The 21,769-nt window shown below is 29.2% G+C and overlaps 2 protein-coding genes across 11 annotated transcripts in view; both read right to left on the bottom strand.

Annotated features, from left to right (window-relative positions):
- Window positions 1-21,769, bottom strand: part of LOC119680282 (serine/threonine-protein kinase N) — a 463,907-nt gene that overhangs the window by 8,084 nt on the left and 434,054 nt on the right. For 6 of the 10 annotated variants that reach the window (XM_038093024.1, XM_038093023.1, XM_038093022.1 and 3 more), the window contains exons 3-5: window positions 20,676-21,214; window positions 6,799-8,064; window positions 4,375-5,046 (exon numbers count right to left, since the gene is read on the bottom strand). In XM_038093024.1, coding sequence (XP_037948952.1) covers window positions 4,375-5,046; window positions 6,799-8,064; window positions 20,676-21,214 — 2,477 coding nt within the window. The remainder of the gene's footprint in view (window positions 1-4,374; window positions 5,047-6,798; window positions 8,065-20,675; window positions 21,215-21,769) is intronic. The other 4 variants (XM_038093027.1, XM_038093029.1, XM_038093028.1 and 1 more) reach the window with 2 other exon arrangements.
- Window positions 8,648-13,621, bottom strand: LOC119680285 (serine-rich adhesin for platelets). The gene is made up of 4 exons (XM_038093031.1): window positions 13,035-13,621; window positions 12,488-12,961; window positions 10,647-10,967; window positions 8,648-10,579 (listed from the first exon to the last, which is right to left on the bottom strand). Exons 1-4 carry the CDS (start codon window positions 13,479-13,481, stop codon window positions 8,843-8,845), a joined length of 2,979 nt encoding a protein of 992 aa, XP_037948959.1. The 5' UTR covers window positions 13,482-13,621; the 3' UTR covers window positions 8,648-8,842.

The raw sequence follows: 21,769 nt of genomic DNA, 5'->3' as shown, positions 1-21,769 counted from the left end.
TGGGTCTGTGGGTCTTGCACACAAATTTTCCGGAAAGTTCTTGTCAAATGCAGAAGTGTTGATAGTAACATGTTTACGGAACTTAATTGAATTTAAAAATAATTACATATTTACGAAACTTTATTAAATTTTAAAATAACTAAACTTTTTACTGTTTCATAATAATTTAGGAAGAAAAAAATTGTAAAAAAGGCGGTAATAACAACTAAAACAAAATTTACACTGACTGACTGACTCAAGTTGAAAATAAAAAATTATACAAAAGTTTATTTACGTTTCGATTTGAAAATAAAATTTTGTATAAACTTAAAATAAAAGCATTTGTTGCTAGTATGTTTAAGAATTATGAAAGGTAAATCTGAAATCAAAAAAATATATATATACATCTAAACATACACATCATCTCTACAGAATTCTCTTTGAAAACGTAAAAAAGTTCATACAATTTATGAGTTTTATAAATCTGTAGTTGTGCATTTTTGGCAGAAGGTTCAGTCTTCAAGGCGCTTGTCTCTTCATTTCAACAAAATAAATAAATAAATAAATGCTTTATATATTTGAAACAAGTCCATATAAGTGAAACGCAAATACTAAACACATCTAGTCAAGTGAAATTTATTAACATATCCTATATAGCAGGTTGCTATATAGAATACCGTGCTACAAATATCTATAAGAAATAATTAAATAATATTTCAAAATAAAAATTGTTTATATATTAAAAATGTATTGGAAATCGGATCAAAAAATACATAAAGTATTGAGCACTGAAACTATTTACGAAAACTGACAGGCTTACCAACACCGCGCTATCGAATCTCAGAATGGTTATAGGCTCCTTGGGGAGATATGCAGATCTGAGGTCAGTTATTGCTTAGTCTAATGAAGTGATAAACAACAATCCAGTCATGGTGTAGAATGGGGTTATAAAGAGACCTCACAGTTAATAGAGAGTAAAAATGCTCAAGTGCACTGACTTAACTAGGTTCAACATAACAATATTGGAAAAAAGTATATGGCTTTGATAGTTACATATTTGCATCTGGCAATTCTGCAATTGGGTCGAAACCACTTCCTCATAGTAACTATTTCAACTTCGGAAAGAGAAAACAAGTCAGAAAACAAGAGAAGAGAAATTGTTGTTTTGTTCTCCTGATCAATTCCGACATTGTTTTGATTTCTTAAACTGCTCAACTTAAGTTTCTCAAAATTATTAATTTTTTTTTTAAATCAGAAACCCTTTCACAACCGTTAGTTGTATGCCATCGCAGAACACTCAAAAGTATTACTGCAAAAATGCTGGTGTGAACAGAATGAGTCACACATCATTATCAAATGGCAAATTAAAAATTTAGATATTTTTTACACAGAATGTAACAACAAATAAGCCGATCAAATTATGGATAAGGTTCAAGAAAACCAGATCTGGCTTACAAACTGTCACGACATCCGAAAGGCACTTTTGATCTACCACTAAAAATCTCAAACTATTGTATTGCAGTAAGCGATACGATCTAGCGCGGCATAGATGTTTACCGAAAGAATTATCCCGATGAACACCTTTTATCGGATAAAAGAAATAAGACACGGTTAGACTTATTTGATTAAATACTTCAATTCATCGAAAAAAAAAAAGAAATTGAACTCTGAAAATATTCTAAACCCACTAAGCGTTGTAATTAATCTCTAGGTAGGAGCTACTATAGGAGGTAGGTCAACTATAATATTTAAAAATAAAAAATGTATTTAAATTAGAGGGCAACATTTTTAACAACCAAACATATTATATATCTTACATATAATTTTTTTTATGAATATTTTTATTTTTATTTTCAAATATGTATTTCTTTAATTAAAAACAGAATATTTATATTAATAATTTAAAAAAAGGCATGAATGTAATAAATTTTTTTATTTATAAAATTTGTGCCGCAAATATTTTTTATATATAGTTCAAAGTATATTTTATATAACTGTGAAAATAATTTATTGCTTTTGGTAACACATAAGTAAAATGTAAAAAATGAAAAAAATATTTTATGGGAAAATATTTCATTAAACAAAAACAATAACAAAAACAACAACAATAACAAAGAAATAAGATTTTGGTATAGAGAGTAGAAAAAAATAAGGAAAAATTTAAAGGAAAAAAAAAATTTTTTTTTTAAATATATTTAAAACGAAATCAAAATAGTAAAACTATTGTTTCTAAAATCGCGGAATCTAAGGGCAATAACATACCGTTAAATATATATTTAAGTAAATATAGACAGTTACTCATTAATCATTAAAGTACACATGACTTTATGTTTAGAACCTAAACTGTTTAAAGTAGGAGGCTGTGAAGTATTTCTTGATAGTATAATCGATTTTAAATGAGGATCTCTTATTTTTCATTATAATTGAGACCTAACCGTTATGACTTTAAACTGAAACCATAATGATTCGCTGATTCATATAATGAAATCTTTACTTTGCGTGACTTTCTTCAAACAGTTAACCTATTAGAAGTAGAGTTATAAAAGTACTAAAATATTACGACGAATATTACAGTAATTTTGTAAAAAATAGCATACATAGTTAGTTAGTTGTGGTCGTCCTCCGAATCCTCCTCAATTAGCTAAAGAAAAAGCCGTTTTGAATCCACAAAAAAACCTCGTGATAGTAGATAGAGGGTCAAGCTAGAACCAGCCAGAGGCATTTACAAAGGCAAGAATCTGGCTAATGCTTGTTTCTACAGATTAAGTCAGAGTTTCTATATTTGGAATAGATTGGCCAAGTAGCCCTTGATCTGGCTGCTGAGGCAGTAAGGGTTCACCCACTATTTGCCTGTCATAAAAAATGGTCATGAATCAGCCTACGACCGTAGCTGACAGGGGCAGAGATCGAAATAGGGGTATCCGTGGAAGAGGCGCCTAGTTTAGCAAGCTCGTCAGCGCGCTCATTTCCTACAATATTAGAATGACCAGGAACCCAGACTAGAGTAATCTTGGACCTCTTGCTTAGTTCACTGATAATTTCCTTACATTCTTCTACTAATCTCGATGACATAGCATACATATCAGTGATGAAATTTTGTGAGAAAAACTTGATCAGGAACACAATTATATTTTGTAATCAATATATCTTACAGTATCTTCAGAAAGTTGATTATAACATATTGTGTATTAGCGTAAGAAAAGAATGATCTTTTTCTAATGCCTTAGTTCCACAAGAACTCCAAATAAACAATCCATGCTTAATTCAAGTTTAAACTGAACTCGATAATAGAATAGAAAATAAATAAGAAGAGAATTCTTCTTATTCTACAGCAGATTAAAAAGTAATTTCTAACTGAATCCTTAAATAGTATCATACAGAACATTTTTATCAGTGATTTTTGTGACAAAATAAAAATTATTGAGGCTCGCTGCTATATTATTGTCACAACATACAAGACAGAAGTTATGAGAACTAAATGGATCTTCCCCAAACAGAAATATCTTTAGGGTGTTACCATATCTTAATACTAAACAAATAATTTTTAATTGGGAATCCAAAACGAGTATAAATCATGAAAGTAATGCGTATAATTGGAATGATAGGTGAAGATGTTTTCGAAAATAGATCTTAAAAGAAATTCAAGCTTAAATATATTTTCATAAAACAATATATTTATCAATAAATTAAAATTTTGTGTAAAAAAGATACAATAACAAAAAAAAGTACACCTTTTCGGATTAATACAATTTATATTATTTTTAATATAATGTTATTTATGTTAAAAAATAGTAGAAAAATTATATTGAAATGTGTTAACTAGTGTAAATGTATGCAAATGTGTGCGTGTGTAGTTTGTGCAGTTATATAAAATTATTTTAGACAATATATATATACACATATATATTGATTTTCAGTATATAGCGAGCAATACATAAACAGAGTATTTATTTACACATGTAACATTATGTACATAACAAATATTAACAACAAATAGAAATGTACAGCAAATAAATAAAGCTGCCATATCGAGTGCAGAACGGTACTTAAGACTTTACACCCATTTCTTTGAACGCAGAAAAGCTTTCTTCTGGAGACACAAAACATATAAAAAATTTCGAAACGAAGCACAAAAACAATAAAAACATAAAATGTAATATCATAACATAGCCATTCAGTGGCATTGCAGATACTTGGAAACGCTTAACATGAGTGGGTGTTGTAGATTAATATAATACACGTTAAGTATCTTTTAAAATTTTTATATATATGCAATATCTAATACAAAATGGCTATGTTAAAAATTTAAAAAACTTAAAAAATAATAAAAATAATATTTAAATAAATGAAACTAAGAATTAAATTAAAAACAAAATTAAAAAATTAATTCCTAACCTCTACACAAAATCGATCGCCATAACCGGTACTGTAGCTGCAGTTTGGATCTTGTATCAAGTCATCATCGTCTGGATACTCTACAATGGGCATAGAATTGGGTAAGGGTGAAGGTGGCATCTCAATAATGGGACTACTACTTAAATCATTGTGAATTCGTGTATCCGTGCCCATTAAAATGACAGGTGGCATAGCCAATACAGGCCGATGATAAAGATTCGATACGTCAACGCCTGTGGTAACATTATTATTCTGTTGATGATGATGTTGTTGTTGTTGCTGATATTGTTGCTGTTGTTCACTGAGATTATGTTGACTTAGTGTTGAATTATTATAACTACTATTGTTATTTACAAAATTTGGTATTGTTACTGTATCCGGAGTTGTTGGTAGAGAGCCCTTACTAGGTCTACCTGTTGCCTGATATTTTGGCATCGGTTGTTGTGTGGGCAATGGTGTATGATATTGCATGGCTTGTTGTGTTGTTTGTGCGATAAAATGTTGCTGCAACATTTGTTGCTGTAAATGCTCTTGCTGTAGTTGTTGTTGATAATTAGAATGCTGTTGTCTTTGCTGTTGTTGTTGTTGCTGCTGTTGGGCAGGACGTTGTAGAGTATTTGGTTGCGAATCCATTTGGTTGAGAAAATCGAATTCTTTCAACGCGCTCTGTAACTGTCGTCGATTAACAAAAGAAAAAAACAAACAATTCGCAAATTCCACACAACATAACGAAACAAACGAATTAATATATATAAAGAGAAACAGAGACGCAACAAATTCACCATTTTACGATTATGAAAAAAATAAAGAAAAGTATGGATAAAGTATGATGACATAACTTAGGAAACTATATATATATATATATATATATGTATATATAAAGATTGGATGACATGAGTTAATGAAGTTTTAATGACATGCGAAATGATAATCTCCGAAACTTCCAGAATATGGGCTTTATATATAACTAATTGAAAATATCTTTTACTTATTGGATAAAAAAAAAGAATAGCACTCCACAAGGAGAAATACCTAAATTACATGCCTAAAATAACTTTGAATTATCAAAAAATCACGACATTATTTGATAGAATACATAATAAATTTAAAATTATATTAAAAATAAACTAAAGTTAAGTTTTTTGATTTATTTACATACCTATATATATTTTAACAATATACATATATATATTTTCAAGACTAAGTTCAAGTGAATAGCTTTATAAATTTTATAACACAATTAGTTCTGACAGATTTAAGCAAAGCACTTTCCTGCGTAAATTAATATATCAATAAGAATATATAAATAAGAATATATCAAAATAAAATAATATATAATTTAGTAGATTATCCGTATTTCTCTCAAATGTCAATTAACCCAGAATTATCTGAGTGAGGTCTATATACATTAATTTCTTATTATAGTAAATATATAAAGTTGTATTCATATAAAGTCATATTCATATAACAATCCGAATATCGATAAGTAGTTCGCATCAAATAATTTGAATAATAAATAATTTTTAAATTATTCGAACTATGGAAATATTTAAAATTTTTGTTGAATCTGTTATAATTCTCATTTGGTTTGTAGATATAAAAGCATATACATAGCTTAGTTTTTTATTATTTTTTATTTATTAACATTTATATTATTATTTTATTAACATTTATTTTATATATTGATTTGAGTCATTTGGTGCAAAATAAATATTGGAACAGTTCGGACCAATTGATGCAGATCCGGATAATCGTATTTACATAGTTTGAATATCGGATAATTTCAAAGGTATTAAAGGTAGTTATCGTTAATGTACTTTTGAAAAGCCAGCACTGAATTTTTATTTTAAAGCGTACTATAACATATCATCAACGTTGTTTTAAGAAACATAAACCTAAGACTTTTTTAAATTAAAACAAAGTATTAACTAAATAACATGAAATATCTAAAATATATAAAGAAATTGATATTGCACTTATCGTTCTAGCCCTCTATTCTGGGTAAAGTTAATAGTCATGACGACAATGAAGATAAAATGATATATGAAATAATTTTACAGATTGCTTATTATTATTTAAAAAAGAAAATAGAAAAATGATAATAAAAAACAAAAACAAAAAAATAATTATAAATGCAAATTTACTTATTTACGCCATCACCATCAAATTTTATTTAAACTTTAGGATTAAAATAACATGTTTTCAAAAAAAAAAAAATTTATATATATATATGTTAACCGCACAACAAAATAGCGAACACCAATTTTAATTACATTTTAATTAAAACGCGGAAAAATTTACAAATTTTTATACAAAACTAAACTAGCAAGTAATTTTTGAACTATAAACTTTACTGTTTATTTTCAATTAATAAAAAATAAAGACTTTCAAATGCTTAATATATAGATTTATGCATAACCTTACCTCTTGATCCAATTTAGGTGGTGTAGTAGTTGGCACTGGTGGTGGCTGTGTTTGCACAGGTGTAGGAGTTTTCGTTGTAGACGATTTCGTGCCCGTAGTACTTGCATTTTTGCCAGCGATTTGTAGATGTAAATTGTTGTTTTGTTTTGTTGTTTGTTGTGGTGAGAGAACTTCGGGGGGCAAAACAGCAATTCCATGCATTGATAATGGTCGTTTACCGCTTAGTCCACTAACAGCTGGATCTGGGCATTCGCCTGGTGTTTCAACATGTTCATTTATACCAGCATCAGGATCATATTCCATATTTTGAGCTAGCTTTCCTGGAGAATATGGTTCTAACTCAGCGTCTATAGTTCCCGAAGATGGTGTACGTGAAATAGGTGATTCACTGTCTCTTGAGCCAGAACCTGTACCTGACGTTGTCATATTGTTATTTGCGGGCGTATTTCGTTTCAGTAAACGTCCCCAAGTGGCCACATTAATATTCATTTGCTTGGCACGTGGTATATTTTTAACTTGTTGCTTATTGAAAATCATGCGTTGTCGTTGCAGTTTTGGTTTTTGAGAAATCATGGGATTCAAAAACTTAATTTCAGCAAATAGTAAACCTTGCGGTTCTAGTTGCAACGCCATACCATGTCGCACATCATCAATAAACTCCTCTAAACGCAAAAATTTGACAGCACATAACGAGCGCCAATCACGCCAATAAACACCAATTTCAAGTTCACGTGAACGATCTAGATCAATGGAAAAGCGCTGATCCCACGCTTGCTGGGAGCAGGGTTTCCAGGAAGTTTGCGCCACCGTTATATTATCCAATTTAATTACTGCCATTATTTCGAATGATGTCTCATCTTTAACTGAATAACTTTTAGAACTGCTACGTGAAGTGACACCCTTTACAAAGCTACGCAGATCACCAGGAGATGAATTGTTATCTTTATCACGGCGTGAGCGTCCTGGTACATCCTCTAATAAATCTTGACAACCCATCAGTCGCACTTCTAGTTTACCTGTTACACTTGCGCAACGACCAAGGGATGACACTTGTTGGTATGTTTTACCACCTAGAAAGCCACCATGGAAGGGTTGCAATGGTATATATGTTACTGCTACAGGAGATGACGCTTGTTGTACTGACTGCAACTCTGACTTTAATTGTTGTGCTGCTGGTGAATCTGTTGGTAATTCTAAACGTCTCAAATCTAATGAATGACGTAAGAGATCAAGTTTGCGGGACGATTCTGAGAGGCGGCTATTAGCCTATACAAAATAAAAAGAATGTATTAATGGGAGTATCAAAATAATGAGTAACGTTATTACTGAAATAAAATTTTAATGTTCTTGGATTATTATAAAATACGTTTATTACATATCAAAATTATAATACTTTTAAATAAATTAGAAAATATTTTAAAAAAACCTGCTATATAACAGCACATACGTGCTATATCATAGATATATATATACTTACATATCATATATGATAAAAATGCTATATCTATATGTTATATATACGATGCTATATCTTCACTTACGTATCATGTATGTTGAACATTATGATAAAATAAGTTTAAATATTATACAATCCACAAGTCTTAATATAAAGTAGTTAAAACTGAATAAATAAAACCAATTATGTGTTATTTATAAGCAAAAGCTATAGTAATAAATTAGATACCTTATAATAAAAACAATCATATTAGCATGTACTTATACGATTTTATTCAAGTTGAGGAACAATTTCAAATTTACAATGATTAGTCTCTTATTTCTTCTTAAACATTACATTTTATTAGAAAAATTATTTATTAGTATTATTATGGAATTATATATTCATTTGGTATAATTTAAAAATAATTAGAAAATAACAAAACAGTAGGTAAATAACAATTTGGACATATAGTAACATTAATTTACATGAAGCATATATTTTAACACTAAATGCATTATAAGAGCTTAATTTATGTATATAAATTTATATCTGCGTTCTACTGTACTGGCAGTGAGTGACTGTTAGTATTAAACAAATGTCTTCCAATTATGTCGGTCGTTTCAATATGGGTCGTTCACCAAGTGAAAAGGCGCGACCCCGAATCTGAAAACGTTCAGATAACCAGCGTTGACAGCTTTCACAAGTGCAGCTAGGATTTTTGGTGGGGCCTACATGATGCCCTGGTTTTCGAACTGTGCTTACTACCTTACCAAATTTTTTTGCTTTTTCCAAGTATTCTGGCGTATAGCCAGAAACTATAGTTGAAGTTTCGCTGACTGCAGGACTATCTCGCTTCATTTCAAATCTACGCGCTACAGCTGGCGATTGAAACGTAAATGTACTTGCTGTAGTAGTAGTAGGTGGTGCTTCGCTTCCACAACGTTGTAGTGGAGGAGAATAGCATTTTTGAGCGGTTAACGGTTGCGGTGAACTACGTTGACTTTGAACAGTTAATGGTGAAGTTGTTAGACTCGGATTAGATAAATTATCACGAGTTTCACTTTTCCAGCGTGCAAAATTATGTTGATAGTTAGGATATAGTAAATGCTGCTGTTCGATTGTATCTGGTATAATTGGTGCTGATGTTGGTTCTCCTGAAATATTTACTTTATCGTCATCTTGTTGACTGGAGGTTGCATGTGGACCAAAAAATTGTAGAAATCCTGGACGATTGCGTGGAAAATGTGAAACTTGCTGTAACGAAGTTTGCGTTTGTATGGGTGGTTGCTCAGTACTAGTAATATGTTTTTGCAAGTGCTGTTGATAATGTGGTATAGCACCGCTACGTCCTGGATACGTATTAAACACATCAGTTTCTGATAAATTTTCTGATTCTGATGGTAATGTATCATTGCGTTGAAATGGTGTTGAAAAAGGTGAGCTGCGTTGTGAATTTACCTCATATATGGGTTGTAAAAATTTGGATGATGGATAATGTGTTGGTGATGTCATTTGTGATCCTGCTGTGTGTTCCTCACTAACACTACGTGACCAAAATCTTTCCATTTGATGTATGCGTAGACGATCAATTGAGTTATCATAATCAAAACTATCAGATTTTGCTAGAGAATAAGATATTTCTCCCGGCTCTTCAGTTTCTTTCCAAGATGAATCACCTGCATCGGCTTGAGTTGAAGGCACCGTACTTGAAATACTGCTACAAGTAGCATCACGTATGGTGGAGTGAGAAGAGTTTGGATAGCTAGAACTTAGCACATCATCACTAGACTGACGAATATATTTCTGGCGTAAATTCTGTAATTTTATAGCACGTTGATCGCCAATATGTTTGCGAAATAGCAATTGTTTCGACTCGTTTACTTCTTCAGCAGTACTTGATTTGGTAATAGCATGGCCAATATTCAAATCAGCTTGTGAGTCCGACTTCTGTTGCTGTTGTTTATGTCGCTGATGCTGTTGTGTTATGCGACGTGGTAAGGTACCACCTGTTATGCGTTGATGTCTTAGTAACATTTGTTCCGTATCTAAAACTGTTTGCGGAGTTGAATTTGATTCCAATTCATATTGTTTACTTGCACCTCCTTCTGAGGAACTACTTGAGGATGCTTCAGCATCAGCCTGTTCTTCATCTTCAGAGCCAGTACAGTAGACGTCAATATGGACAGTGCGAGGTTTCTTCTGTTGCTCACTGGAAGAAGATTTATGTTGTTGTTGTTGCTGCTGCTGAATTTGCTGCATATTGTACGCTTGTTCTGATAATGGTGGTATACGTGGTAATGAAGCAGATTTAAAAGTCTGCGTTGGTGAAGGTGTTAACGAAGGCTATTATAAAAAATAATACAATTATAAAAAAAATTTAGGTAATGCTAACAATATCCTCCACACTCACCATAAAAATGCTACCCTCGCCCGCTTGCACATTACCGCTAAATGTTGGTTGCAATAATGCTTCGGATGTTAAACGTCGATAATCGTATCCTTTTCGTTGCTGTTGTTGTTGTTTGTTTTGCAAATTTTGTTCCAACGATCCATACGCAGTAGGAACATTATTTGGGCTTCGGTTAAAATCTTTTCGACGTTGAGATTTTTCTTCAAAATATTTAGTTTCCGTGTCACTAGTTTGCGAGAAAGCATCACGTAAATTAAGAATTTTATTGCATTGCGAAAAATTCCTGGATGCTGACGTTGAATGAAATGTATCTTCAAAAGTCTACCATATATAAATTTAAATATATAACTTAAAATTTTAAATACATTAAATACAAGTTGTCAATATTAAAACAGTGCTGTACCGAGTGTTCAATAAATTTCTGTGAAGTAACTTTTTAAACTTCTGTTTAAAGTTAAATTTATTAAAATTCTATTAATATTTATTATTTTGTAGACTTTTATTCAAAATTTGGGAGCTTCAACAGATTCTGTGTTAAGAGGCAAATGAACTTTAGCATATAATACCTTTCAAACACATATTCTATTTTACATTCGCTAAATATCTTAAAAATAGCAACAAGTTCAAAATAAAAAATATATAATTTAAGAAAAAAACATATTTGATGAAAAAATGTACATAATAATAGAAAACTATGCGTATAAGAAATATACAATTGTAGATTAGCACACAATATATAATTTTTATTTATTGAAAAAAATTAATTCAAAAAGTTTATTTACAAAAAATAGTACATACTATGAAAATATATAAATGATATAAATGTATTATATACAATAAATTTGACTTGAATAAAAAAAAATCTATATAAAAATATATTGAAGACAATATTATATTTACGGTCCATGTTTAGTTTGTACATAACGAGGGTAAAAGGTATGTACAATATTATTATTATATATTTTTTGTTAGAGCTTTTGAGTGATTAATTATATCAAAACATTATTGTAAAAAAGTTTTTATTGCATAGATTTGATCTTTTTGAAAAAAACAAATAGTTTTCATTCATTATGGGCCCACATGGCAAAAATCTACTTAATTTGTTTTATTTATCGTAAACACTGGAATAGAAAAAGATAATATTTATTGCTTCTAAGAATAAGAAAATAATTTGAAACATCCAGAAAAAATATAAATTTCAAATTATTTGAATAAAATTAAAATTATTTCAAATTCCATTTCTAAAAAAATTTATAATTATAATAAATTATTATATTTATATTATAATACTTTATAATATAAAGTATTATAGACATTATTAAAAATTACAAAATTAAAGATTATTCATATAATGAATATTTATATCACAATAGAACAAGGATTCAGATTCTGTTGAAGCATAGTAAAGGCATTTTAATAAACCCTTTGCATTGTATGAATATTTGAAATATAATATATAATAAAAGTACTAAATATAAAATAATAAATTAATAAAAATATTAAACAATAATATAATAAATGAACTCGTTATATGAAATATATAATATCATAATATCATTTTACGGAGAATAATTATTTTTGACTGTATTATTTAAGCGAAACTAAAGAAATCAAATTAAATATTATAAAGAAAAAAAAATAAGAAAATAAATACAATAAATAAAAAGAAATTCTATAAACTACAAATTATTAATATATTTAAATGAGATAAGCAATATTATTATCATATTGGCAATCATGTTGCAAATTGCCTTATACGATGTGTAACTCATACGTCACGACAGCCTTATTTTTAATATTGACAACTTGTTCTCATTTTAAAATTCCAACAAATCATTTACCTTTTCAGGTAAAATTGTGTAAGAGGCGGTAGTGTTAAAAATAAATGGATCTGGTTCTTCTTCCGCTATAAATTCAGCAGCACTTGTGGCGTGAGTGGACATTAAGTTATCATTACTAGCCACAGCGGCTGCTATTGCATCCGCTGGTAAAAAATCTGCCACCGCAGAAACAATAATATTGCAAGTACTACGACAACGTGTACCATAGCCAGGGTTTGTTGCAGTTGTGCTTGCTGATGTGCTGCCAACACCATTCGTTGAAGTTGTAAATGATTGTTGTTGTCGTGGTTGTTTCTGCTTATTAGACGACGCTTGTTGATTCGATTTTGAAGCATTTGAACCACTGAAAGCTGAATCAGCTCCACCATAGTCAGCATAATTGGAGGAAGTTGTCGAACGAAAACTTTCATGATGTTGTTGACGATTTAATGGTTGACGTTGTGTCGTTGATGTTGACGTTGACGTTGATGTTGGCTTTTGTATGTAAAATTATTTAGTTTGTTGTAAGCCAAAGTGTTTGCTAAATAAAATTTATTGTAATTCTCACCTTTAGTGGCGTTGATTTTTGTGAGCCTTTTGACATTTGTTGCTGCTGACTTTGCTGAGTGGAAGTAGTTGTTTCTTCATCATCTTCATTATCGATGTTTGTGTGCGATCCATCTAATGTGGACCATTTATAAATCACACGTACTGGATTAGTAGGATCATTGGAACTAAATTCGCGTCGCACATTTTCACCAGCTCGAGCAAATGTCAACTTTGCACGCACGGTCCACTCCGCAGTTAGCTCATGAGGTTGTGGTGGTGCCAAATTTGGACGTGTATGATTTTGTCGAAATTCTGTTTGGGTTGGATTAGTACTGAACTCTACCTCCGCTTCTGTTTCTGTACTAGGAGCAGCAGCAGTAGCAGTAGCACCTGCACTAGTTCCATTTTCTCTATCACTCGTTGTTTCTTGTGGTGTAGGTGTCTTTGGTGGTGTTTGATCACTCATGTCAGCGCATCTGTTTATTTTTCTTTAATTAGTCGCGTGACATTATTTTCGAGGGTTTAAAAAGGGAAAGGAGGTAAGCAATTTCTTTTAAAATTTCATTAAAAGCGCTATTAATTTTTTTTTTTTTAATTATTCACTAAAAGAACAAAGACTTTGTTATAATTTCAAAAATATGTATAATTTGTGATTGTTGAAAAAATATTTAGATACAAAATCATTTTTATACACATTCTTAATAAAATGAAGCAAAATTATTTTAAAATTTCTGATAATTATAAACGCATTCTCGCAGTTAATAAAATATTTAATCTGGATTAAAATGATTGGAATTAAAGAAAACATTTATTCCTTTCTATGTTTATTTTATATTAAAATTATTTTATTATAATTATATATAAATTTTGTCGGATTAATTTTTGTTGCTTTGAGGCTTTGACGTCACTTACACACAATATAATTCGTGTGTTTATTTTTTTTTATTAAATTTTAAATTTTCACTTATCAACACAACGAATTTTTATTGAAACAAAAAAAAAAGAAAAACAAGATGTATCTTAATTAAAAGATTTTTATTATTAATAAATATATATATCATAAATATAGTTAGAGAAATACCTTGAGCACTTTTTAAAAGAATTTTCTTTCAATATTAATTTTAATTCTATTCTCTTGTTATTCGCTTACAGCCAAACTATTTATGTATGCACTCATTGTATATGCAAGTGAATTAAAAAAATAAATAAAATTTAATTATATTTTATAGTTCTGAAAAAATGCAGGCCACATAATTCTATAGAATAATTTTTGGGTCAACTTTTTTTGGAAACAAAAACATTGTAGCAATTTTACACATGTAAAAATAGTTTTTTATTTTTAGTTTTATATAGATTTAATAATAAAATCTAGTCAAAAAATGAAACTTATTTTTAATAATATTGTTCATAATTAAATTTATTACACTTATATAATATAAATGATATTATTAAACAAATCATTTTTATTAACTGAATTTATTATTTTATTTTTATAAATTCATTTTATTTTTTATTATTTAAAATAAAGCATTTGATTTTATTTTATTATTAATTATTATTAGCAGAGATTTCTTTTCGATATGGAACACATTTGTGGTATCGAAAGTAAAATTTCTTAAAAGTGTTTTCTTTAGCAATAAATTTTCTTTTTTTTTTTTAATTTTTTAATTTTACTCAATTTTTTTTTACGCACTAATCACAGGAAAAAGAGTAATGCCCAAGACAAAATGTTTTCGACAGCACGACGACACATCCACAACTGATCTCGTTCGATCATGTGGTGAAAAGAAAATCGTGAAAACTTTAAGGAAAACCCGAATGAGATGAAAAATGTTTTACAAAACTTGGAAAACTTTTGTTATTAGCGAAAACTACTCAACTTTTTGGCAAGTTCTGAGTAATGAGTGAATTCGGTTAAAGGAAAAATTTATTCAATTAATTGGAAGAAATAGTAAATTAAGTGAAAATAAAACGTGAATGTTTTCGAAAAAGGTATAATAACTAATGTTTTGTATAATCAAATTAGTTTAAAAAAATTAATTATAAACATTATTATCTATCTTATCTATACGATAATCGATGAATATGTCATTTAGATAATAAATCATTCAAATATATGTAAACAATTTAACACACTGTTCTTTGAAGCTACTTATTTCTTTATGGAAATTTCTCAAAAAAAAAAAAATAAATAAATAATATTGTTCGACATTTACAAATTATCTGAAAATGCTTAATTGTAACTATTTTCAACAAGCCTTTTAAATAGTATTATAGAGAGGGTTTAATAGAGAGGTTTATAGATTTTCCATGATATACAAAAAACGTTTGATAACAAGCCTTTTAAATAGTATTATAGAGAGGGTTTATTAATAGGGAGGTTTATAAATTTTCCATGATATACAAAAAGCGTTTGATAAAATCTGAAACCTTCGATTATTATGCAAATTAAACCAAAGGTAATATTAAACTTAGTTAATTGAAGCTGCAGGGAGGAAATAATCCTCATAATAATGGGTAGAAGAATGGCCAAGTTTGAACCACCCGGAAGCATTGATAAATACGAGTGTTCGACCAATGATGCTAATATTAACACTCAGCATGTGTTAAAACAAAGGTCACTCAAAAGCTTAAACCTGGTTCTGAACAAACCTGGACATGAACACAACAGATCGTTCTGGTAGACATTTGCTACAGGAAATACTAGAGTGTAGGCCAAGCTTAGCCACATGCCGTCATATGGTGTTCTGTTAAAACAGATATTAGCTTAGATACTTCTGATTTGCAGTAATATTTTTATTTTTTTTATTATTTTATTTTTTAATTTCAACAAGAAAAAAGGACAGTAAATAATAATTTCTACTGAACTTTCTTCTTCTACCTTTTTATAACTTATAATCGTTTTTTTATAACGTTTCTGGTTGTCTGGATAGAATTTGACTAAACTACTTATATATATATATATATACCGAGGGTCATTATATTTTCGGTAATTTATAGTTTTGTGGTTCTGACACAGAATTGGCTTGTTAAAAAGATAAAAAATTTAATGTAATAAAATTGAAATTATTTATAAAATTAAAACAGGCGTTCCACAGGGAAGACTGACATGAAAATACTATCTCAAAGTTGAACAATTTCAAATGTACCTAAAACTGTGAAGTCCGTACCAGCTTTTAAATGAGAAGTCAATAGTATCAATTAATTATAAAAGTTTTATTTTAATAACCGTAATTAAATCTATATGGAACTAAACGGCGCAGATATGCGTAACTGTTACTAATATAGTTGTAATAATGAACCAATTTGATTGTATTAAGGAAGTAATTTAATTGTAGTAATATACCGAATTCAGTCAAAGACTGTGAGATTAATAGTCAAGACAATCTGATTTGCTTCACATAGATTTTAAGGTGTGAAAAGTTTCAATCTATGTAACAGATATGTAAAGATATGCTATGTGATAGTAGCAAGAAAGTTTGAATGCGAGATAGATATAAAAGAGATTACATTATCAATCAAATTTTTAAGCAGCCTTGTTATTAAATTTGTAAACTAAGATCTAAGATTATAAGTTCTCACCATCAATGAAGTGCTATGAAAAAGTATAATTTGTGTAAGAGTTTATTACCCGATTTACGCAAATGCATATTTCTAACAGATACTTTTTTCAAAACATTTCTTTTGCTATTTTGATAAATTGCCGGAAGTTTAGTGTTTAATATCAAAAAGAAACATTCATACTGAAGTGTGGAAGCAAACATTTGTTAGTCTCCTTAAAAATAACTTATCTTTTTCTTCTCCACGGAAATGGTGCAATAAAAGTTTTAATTTTTTAAAATAAAAAAAAATATAAAAAACTAATCACCAAACTGTTTAGTAATGAATTTCTTTGACATTACAATATTGAGGTCTTTCTTTTTACTGCTGTTTTATGAAAACAAATCTAAGAGCAAAAACAAACCATTTATTTTTTTTATAAAACAAATGGAAATATTTTTAATGAATGATTATTTAAGTTTAGGTGAATAATGGGTTTCTTTCCACAGATAGACCTCAGAGAGAACAGATGTCTATAATTATATATAGTTTAAAACAATACTCTTATTACACTTGTAGGTATATATCCGCACTCAAAATTATTAACACCTTGTTTTTGATAGATTATGAGCAAGACGAATACCTACTATATTAATAGTTTTTTCATGACAAAATGTTTCTTTTAAATATAGCTCCTTATTTGGTTAGATTAGTTTATAGCGGCGACCCTAAGGGGATCCATTTAGGCCTATAAGCCCATTGTGCTAACATATTAATAAAAACTCAAAGTTTAAAATCATCTATAACCTTTATCAAAGCTTATGAGCTATTCAAAAGATTGTCCTGAATTTCGCCAAGATCCTCAATAAAGCCTTTCTTTATTAAAGAAAGGCTTTCCTTAAGGTGTTAAGGAGGCGCTGCGCATGTGCCGGACAGAAGCAAAACAGGTGGGAAGCATTGTCATGGTTCTCACCACAACTGCGGCAGATATGGTTGAAAGGGAGATTTGATCTCCCTAGCATGGTTACCTAGAATACAATGACCTGTAAGTAAACCTATTGCATGACTGATATCTCTACGAGGGATCTCTATGAGAAGATTTGATTTTCTTTGATTGGTGTGTGGCATATAGATGCCTGCATATCGTAGAGTTCTCCAAGTTTTATTAAAACGTTCGGTACAGAAAGAACTCAATACCATAGCTTTTTATTAATGCAATCAAACTTTGATTTGTTAATACTTAATACTTTGATAGCAAAAATTATTTTTACAAAACATCAAATCGAACAAATTACCAATTTGAAGTTATAAAAAACGTGGAAACCCTATTAAATATAGCAAATGGCATCGAGTGATTTCAGAAACATGTTGGGAAACCAATATATAATGTCAAGTAAGCTTTCAAATGATATATATATGGTAGCAGACAACCAGAAATCCTATCAAAAAAATGGCGAGAATAATTGATCAAAATTTTATCACCACTATATATAGTACACGGCACGTTTTATGTACTTAAGCACAGAGCTGAACACTACTAATAAAAGTAATGGAAGAAAAATAAGAGAACCCATCAATATTTAGTATATGATTATACTCAATTTCAAGTGGATACATTGACTATAAGGTCAATGTAATATATATTGAATATATATTATATAACTCTTATAGCCATTGTCAGACATATGTATACATAGATATAAAAATCATATTTTATAGTTAAATTTTGAAGCAAAACAAAAAGATAATTGGTTTGAACTTAAAATGTATATAACATTTACTGCAGTCTTTATTAATTTCCAAAAATTAATTTTTTATAAAATAACGTGCGGCTGAGTCATATTGCTTATAGATGTAATAAAAAAACATTTTTTTTTTCCAAATAAAAAATGTTGCACAAGTTGTTTGGAGTTTGTTGCAACAACAATATTTGTAATGCAACAAATGTAGAAACGTAAATATTTTAGTTCCGCTTTAAAAATATTTTTATATGAATTATGCCAAATATGGGTCAACAGCCATGCCGGATGGTAACCAAAAACAAACAACCAATGAAACTTAAATAGATATTGCACAAATTTAAAAGGGGGAGCCACCGTGAAATAGGAACAATCAAAACAAAACAATAAATAAAATGCAATATAAAAACAAAATTTATTATTAAAAAATTTTTTAATTAAACATTTGTCATATCGAAAATTTGTTTATATTTTTTCATGCGAAACAACTGGAAAGATTTTGAAGAATTATATATTTACTTTAATACATCGAAAATGTTTTTCTCGTATATAGTACATTTAATAGGTCAAATTTAAAAGTAAAAGACAAATACTTTAAAAGAATTTAGTAAGATCCAATAATTCTAAAATTTTCTTTTAAATATCTTTATTAGCTTTTAAACAGAACACACGCCAAGTGGCCAATGAATTCTATTTTTGCTGGATTTTAGAATTTTTTTTTTATTTTTAATGGCTATATCAAAATTATACGTCCTTCAAATCAAAAACAGTGTAAATGGCTTTTAATCAAACGCCGCAAATGAGTATGGGTCGGTTGAGTCATACTTCCACGCGGACGGTATAACATTTATCAAAATGAGAAGCAAATTGATGACAAGTGCGGCACTTTGTTGAGTTTATACGTTAGTCTCGTAAATCCACTTATAAGTGTTTTGCGGATTTTTTACAATAAAAATGTATATATTTTAAAGAAATATTTAAAAAAACAATATTTCTAAAATTCTTAACATGGTTAAGATTAAGTAATGATAAAAAATTAATTATATTCGATTTCAAATTAATACACTAGTATTACGAGGGTGGTTTGATAAGTCAGTGACTTTTTGAAATTCCCGCGCAGTTAGTCCAAATGCAACAGTGCTGCCGTCAGCTGTAATGTACCAATAGGCAACTTTTTAATTTTGAGCAAGCTACATCCTTCAGTTGGTGTTTGATAGCCGTTCAAAGCAAACAATCTCGTGAATTTTTACGAAGTATGTTTTTACGTGATTTTTCACTTGTCTAGTCACGATGGCAAAAATCCACGAACTGGGATACGAACTGCTATCCCATCCAGCATATTCTCCAGATTTAGCCCCCTGCGACTATTTTCTGTTTCCAAACCTAAAGAAATGGCTACGCGATAAGAGATTTGAGTCGAATGAGAAATCCTATTACCGAAACAAACGCTTATTTTGAGAGCTTTGAGAAATCCTATTATTCGGTCTAAGTATTAAAACGCATTTTTTTTTTGGAAAATTATATTTTTTGTTTCAATAGCTCGACACATCGAATCCAACGATCTTTCAACATTTGTATACCTTTTAAATAATACGATTTATCAAGTCCTTTGAAATATACCTCAGTTTCATCATTTGATGAAAATCTCTTTTCCTGAAGCCTTCTTTTCAATCAGGTAAATATATATATATTATAATATTATTATATCATAATAATATAATATTATTATATCATAATAATATAATATTACTATATCATAATAATATAATATTATTATATCATAATAATATAATATTATTATATCATAATAATATAATATTATTATATCATAATAATATAATATTATTATATACACTAATGATTACATTTATCTTTAATACAATATCTTATCTGTCAACAAGCCTAATGATTGGTTAGAACAATTGTGATTCTCACTATAGATCACTCAAGTCGCGGTTTACGGTATTCCCCACTTACATATAATTATAATAAATATTATATTATTTTGAATGTAAAAAACTAGATCTAATATTGTATAACTAAAATAGTCAATCATCAATTAAACATAATGTTATATTTTTAAAACCTTATAAATAGAATTGAAAGTAAAATTACATTTTTTAACACCTGATGGCACTAGAAAGAAAATAACATTTTAAATATCTGAATATTTGAAATGCATCCAAATGGCACACAAAACCGTGTCAAAATAAATATAATTTTAAAGTACAAGTACATATAATATAATATATATATTATGCGTTATCTTAATAATACAAAAAAATCCAAGAACATTAAAAACTATTTTTATCAGATTGACTGCGAAAAGCATTGAAGCATTTTCACACAACATAGAAAAGTATATTTTTAAACTGACTTACCTCTTGTAAAGCCTTTTTATCAGGGACTTTATTATTTTGCAGGGTACGTATCACATTTTTTGCTCCATCGACAACAGCTGCTTCGATTCGCAAGCGATGCCGCAACTCTTCTATGCGCTCTTCCAGTGTCGTCTCCAAACGTTGTGGCTGCGCACCCACTATCACTGAACCATTTTCATCCGTTATAATATTTGCTGCTTGTGCGGATAATTTATGAGCCTGCTCCTTATTTTGCTTAACTTTCAATATACGCAGACGTAAGAATTCAATTTTTGCTTTGGAATCCGCCAACATCTGTTGTGCTTCTGCCAACAATTTCTTATCACGCCCATGATGACCATTTGCTAGCGATTGGATCATATTTTCAGCGCCATTTTTCACTTTCGTTTCAATATTTAGTTGCTTCTCAAGCGATAAAAGCATTTTATCGTTCGCTGTAAGCTGTTCATGACCGCCTGAGATCAAACCACTGCCTCCGCCATTATTCGCATTGCCACCAAGTGTTGAGTTTGGTGTTGACAAATTTGATGAAAGTATTTCTAAAAAGAAAAATAATTAAAAATAGTTATACAGCATAAAATAAAATAGACATTTTTAATTAATTAAAAATAATGTAATAAACATTTATTATTCACTTATTGCCGGATTATGTGAATAGAAAGGAAAGTATCAAAATATTTCATAATCATAAGTAAAGGCCGGAAAATAATAAAGTGTTGCTGAATTTTTAAAATTTGATTCATATTCATATGATTTAATTCAAAAATTTATTTATATACTTATTTGTGAGTTAACATTAAGATTAATTTTAAATTTAATTAAGAATAAGGAACATGATTGCTAGGTCCTTCACAATTCATATAAAGTTAGGTAGGTTATTAATTAGAGATGTAGATCCTAGGGATCTACATCTATATATAACTATAACATCTTATTGAGTTGAAGGATTTAAAATCAATTAAATTTAAATTTAGACTAATCGAACCTCTTTAGACTAATCGAACCTCTATATGAATTTAAATGCAAAATGGCTAACATTGCTGTATATTTTTCGATTTAGATACAATTGTGTAAACATAACATGCGACAAGTAT

The sequence above is a fragment of the Teleopsis dalmanni genome, chromosome 2 (assembly GCF_002237135.1).
Source record: "Teleopsis dalmanni isolate 2A chromosome 2, ASM223713v2, whole genome shotgun sequence".
Taxonomy (NCBI): Eukaryota; Metazoa; Arthropoda; class Insecta; order Diptera; family Diopsidae; genus Teleopsis; species Teleopsis dalmanni.
Note: the sequence above shows the minus strand (reverse complement) of the source record. Positions and strands in the feature narration are given on the sequence as shown.